Source organism: Eptatretus burgeri, chromosome 7 (assembly GCF_056783735.1).
Source record: "Eptatretus burgeri isolate ZD-2024b chromosome 7, Ebu_testis_v1, whole genome shotgun sequence".
NCBI classification, from domain to species: domain Eukaryota; kingdom Metazoa; phylum Chordata; class Myxini; order Myxiniformes; family Myxinidae; genus Eptatretus; species Eptatretus burgeri.
The window spans coordinates 43,061,848-43,066,242 of record NC_140967.1 but is presented as its reverse complement, the minus strand read 5'-3'; the positions used below and the strand labels follow the sequence as shown (position 1 = coordinate 43,066,242).

General features: G+C 47.3%; 1 protein-coding gene across 1 annotated transcript; it reads right to left on the bottom strand.

Moving 5' to 3' along the window:
* Window positions 1-390: 390 nt before the first annotated feature.
* Window positions 391-3,668, bottom strand: LOC147023119 (uncharacterized). Its single transcript, XM_085888209.1, has 2 exons — window positions 2,554-3,668; window positions 391-2,271 (listed from the first exon to the last, which is right to left on the bottom strand). The coding sequence occupies exons 1-2, from the start codon at window positions 2,611-2,613 to the stop codon at window positions 592-594; spliced, it is 1,740 nt and encodes a 579-aa protein (XP_085744335.1). The 5' UTR covers window positions 2,614-3,668; the 3' UTR covers window positions 391-591.
* Between the last annotated feature and the right edge of the window lie 727 nt (window positions 3,669-4,395).

Genomic DNA, 4,395 nt, shown 5'->3' with positions numbered 1-4,395 from the left:
AAGGAAATAATCGGGGGATTTGATGATGAAATGGAAACACCATCAGCGGATGCAGAGATCTCGCTTCCCTCGACCGTAACGTTGTTATCGACCTCCAACGGCATGGAGGTATACAGTACTTTGGGGGTCTCTCGTAAAACATCCATTTTAACTTTTCCTGCGTTTCCAGCTTCACCACGTGATGAAATGGGAGCAGTAACAGGGTTAATATTCGCTTGGCTATTTCCCGCTGACAAGGATTCAGGGTTAACATTTACCGAAGTGACAGCAGGTTCATCACTAGTGGTCTGTGTATCACCGTCGATGGACTTTCCAATGGGAGAGTTTTTAACGAGTGAAACAGTTTCATTTACTTCGATAACACTGAACAACAAAAGTTTTTTACTGGAGATGTGTAAAGTGATTTAGACTAATTTGGGTACGCTGATTTCAAAAATCATAACCGTTTTGCTGTATCACGTCAGGATTTTCAGTAACAGAAATATTCCCATTGCCTAGAAGTCAGGATTTCAATGAAATTTACAAAAATTCATTTATTCATTTATTTCATCATGAATGCTTCAAAATTATAGAAATTACAGAAAAACTCCACTAGAATGTAATTAAAAATGCTTTAAGCATAATGGCTTTGCGTTTGTGCTGCTCTGTGTCAGTTTCACGATGCAGGAACCAGCAGAAATCGCCCATCATGTTCGGGTTGTGCCGCCCTTGGTAACGCGTCTCCATGAGTGAAATCTCTTGGTGGAATCGCTCGCCGTGCTCGTCCGAGACTGCTCCCAAGTTGTCAGGGAAGAAGTTCAGGTGCTGCTGTAGGAAATGGATTTTCAGGGACATCCTGGAGCCAAGTTTCCTGAAGGACTCCAGCAGCTGCTGCACTATTTCTTCATAGTTGTCCGCGCGCTCGTTCCCCAAGAAGTTGTCCGTCACAGCTTTGAAGCTCCTCCACGCTGCCAGCTCTTTGGGGTTTAGAGTTGTCGGAAAAGTTTCGTCCTTCATAATCTGTCGGATTTGCGGTCCAACAAAGACACCAGCCTTGATCTTGGCCTCCGACAAGGTGTTGCCAAACTTTTCCTTGAGGTATAAAAACCCACGCCCATTCAGATCCATTGCCCGTACAAAACTTTTCATCAAGCCGAGCTTTATGTGGAGTGGTGGAAGGAAAACCTTGGCTGGGTCGACAAGGGCGACATGCTTCACGTTGTGTCGACCAGGTACATGCTCTTTTCGCTCTTCCCAATCTTTCTTCGTCCAGTGATTCTTGTCGTCTCTGCTATCCCAGAGACAAAGGAAGCACATGTATTTCGTGTAGCCTGACTGCAGCCCTAACAACAGTGCCACCACTTTCAAGTCTCCGCAGATGTGCCAGTTGAAGTCATTGTACTTGATGGAATCAAGCAGCTGCCGCATAGTCTCATAGGTCTCTGTCATGCCGAACGCGTGAGCCAGTGGGACTGATGGTTTCTCGTTGCCATTGTGGAGCAAAACAGCCTTCAAGCTGTTCTTCCCCGAGTCGATGAAGAGGCGCCAGTCTGCAGGATCGTGATCACACCCAAGTTCTTTCAACAGACCGTTGATGTCACTGCAGAATTTCATCGTGTCTTCCATCTCAAAGAACTCAGCCATGTCTCTGTGACGTGCTCTGAACAAGGATAACTTGGTGTTAGGTTCAAGTAGATTCCACTGCTGCAGCCTTGATCCAAGCAGCTCTGCCTTCGCCTTTGACAGCGAGAGATCTCTTACAAGATCATTTAAGTCTCCCTGGTTCAGAAGGTGTGATTCTTGAGTGTCGGGTTCAAAAGGTTCATCATCACCATCCTCTTCACCACTGCTTACAGCTATGTTCTGATCAGCTGGAGGTGTTGGAACGGGGTTCTCGTCATCATGAGGCACAGGTTTACGAGCAGAGACGCAGTCAGCGTACTTGATGTGACCTTTATTCTTCTTGTTGAAGCCGGCGATGCTTGTGCAGCAGAAATAACAATCATCATGATGATTCTGCGGCTCACGCCATATCATGGGCACCGCAAATGGCATGCTCGCGCGCTTGCCCACCAACCACTGAGTCAAGGTTGTGTGACAGCTTGTGCAGCAGATGTGTGGTGCCCAGCTCTGTTCTTGGTCCCCCACCTTACACCCGAAGTAGTGAAAGTAGGCGGCCTTCATTTTCACTGCTGTAGATATACTTCGCTGTTGATCTTTTTTGGTATACCGACCACAGACATAACAGAAGTTGTCAGGATGATTGGTACAGGAACGCCTACTCATCTTTATCTGAAAGAAAGAAATATAACACAAGTTAACAACAATTGTACGAAATAGACATGTTAAAGACATATGTAAATTTCATTGAAATCCTGACTTCTAGGCAATGGGAATATTTCTGTTCCTGAAAATCCTGACGTGATAAAGCAAAACGGTTATGATTTTTGAAATCAGCGTACCCAAATTAGTCTTAATCACTTTACACATCTCCAGTAAAAAAAAATTTTTGAAATTTGTTGTTCAGTGTAACAGGTAAAGCGGTCTCTGTAAGGGAGATGTCTATGTCCTCACCGGCAAGTGGGATAAACTTGTTGGTCGAAGGTACCGGGTCCGGGTCCATTCCGGGTCCATTCCGGGTCCATTCCGGGTAGGCCTTGTAGTGACGTCAGTCACAACTGCGGGAACATTACCGACAGATTCCTCGTTTGTAAATACTCCCTTTTCTGTATTAAACGACCATCAGATAAAGTCTTTCCCTTCCTTGATGGAACGATGGTGAAACCATCACAAACATTCGTTTTTCTGTTTAGACTCTCGGACTGAGGGGACTGGGGGTTATTACCGGACACGGGATTCGCTTCCTTCACAGTCGAGGAAGAAGAAGAAGACGTGTCCTTGTTGACGAGGTTTGTTTCATCGTTTGACGAAGTCGCCTTTGGGCAAGATAGTTTCAAGTGTCCGAAATTACCACATTGGAAACATTTCAGGGTGTCAGTGGTTACGTAGACTTGGTAATCATGATTATAAATTTTGAGTTGTAAAACGATGTTCAAGGTTCTTTCAGCGTTAGAGGGAGGAAGCACCACATAAGCTTGTCTCCGAAAAGACATCACATGCTTCGTCCGATCGTCCTGGCTACTTAAAGGTAACATGGTGATCTGAGAAACCACAGAACCATAACGAGATAGTTCGGAGATCAGCATCTGATTCTTCAGGAAAGGAGGGGAGTTCGAGATAACGACCTTCACGCCGGTGTGTCGAGGGGGGAGACGAGCACGAAATGTCCGTCATCTGTTGATAGTCCGGTCGATACGATTTCGTGAACCAGTTCTGTCTCAGACACGAAGATTACCACACGATTGTTCATTCGCGAGGGGCACGAACTTTGTCAGTACCGACTGTGTTTCCTGTGGCGATATGAGATTCTCGACACTGACGTCGTCAGGCGGGACACAGATGACGCCATGTTTTCTTGTTCATGCTTCAAATGCCCAATAACAGGAATACGAAGTCATGTTTAAGAGGGGGGAGGAGGGGTGATTTCTCTCGTGTAGTAATTAAATACGAGCCGAGACAGGTTTCCAAAGGGAATAAACACAGCCTTAGTGAGGTAAAAAACGATCAGTTGAAGGCCCGGGATGAGCTGCCAACGAGCAGCTATCCACAAAGAAGCTGTGGGCCATCTGTCTGTGTTTGTCTCTCTCTCTCTCTCTCTCTCTCTCTCTCTCTCTCTCTCTGAAAAAGGTATGAGAGGGGGGGAGAGGAGGGAGAGGGGGGGAGGGGAGTGAGAGGGGTGAGGGGAGGGGAGGGAGAGGGGAGGGGAGGAGAGGGGAGGGGAGGCAAGGGGAGGGGAGGAGCCAAGGGGAGGAGGGAGAGGGGGAGGCAAGGGGAGGGGGAGGCGAGGGGAGGGGAGGCGAGGGGAGGAGTGAAGGGGAGGGGAGGGGAGTGGAGGGGAGGGGAGGGAAGGGGAGTGGAAGAGATGAACCAAAACCGTGAAATAACGACAGATGGGTGAGGTGATGACGGTGTGAGGGAAGGCCGAAGCACGAGGTCTAACGAAGAGGGGAGGGTGGGGCACAAATAACGATGCGTAGAAGGAAACAAAGGAAGGGAGGTGAAAAACGATGCGAAAGGGGATAGAAAGGTGAGAAAACAGGGCAGATCACAGCTCACCAAGACCACACAGCTGCCATGACACGCCACTCAACAACAGCCAGCAGGGGGTGACAGAGAGAGAGACAGAGAGAGAGAGAGAGACAGAGAGAGACAGAGAGACAGACAGACAGACAGACAGACAGACAAAAAACAAGGACAGGGGAAGTTTGCTAAACAAGATAAAAAATATATATATAAAAAGGAAAATGAGAAGAGAGAAAGATAAACCAGGATACATGTGTATGCAAATATATAGAC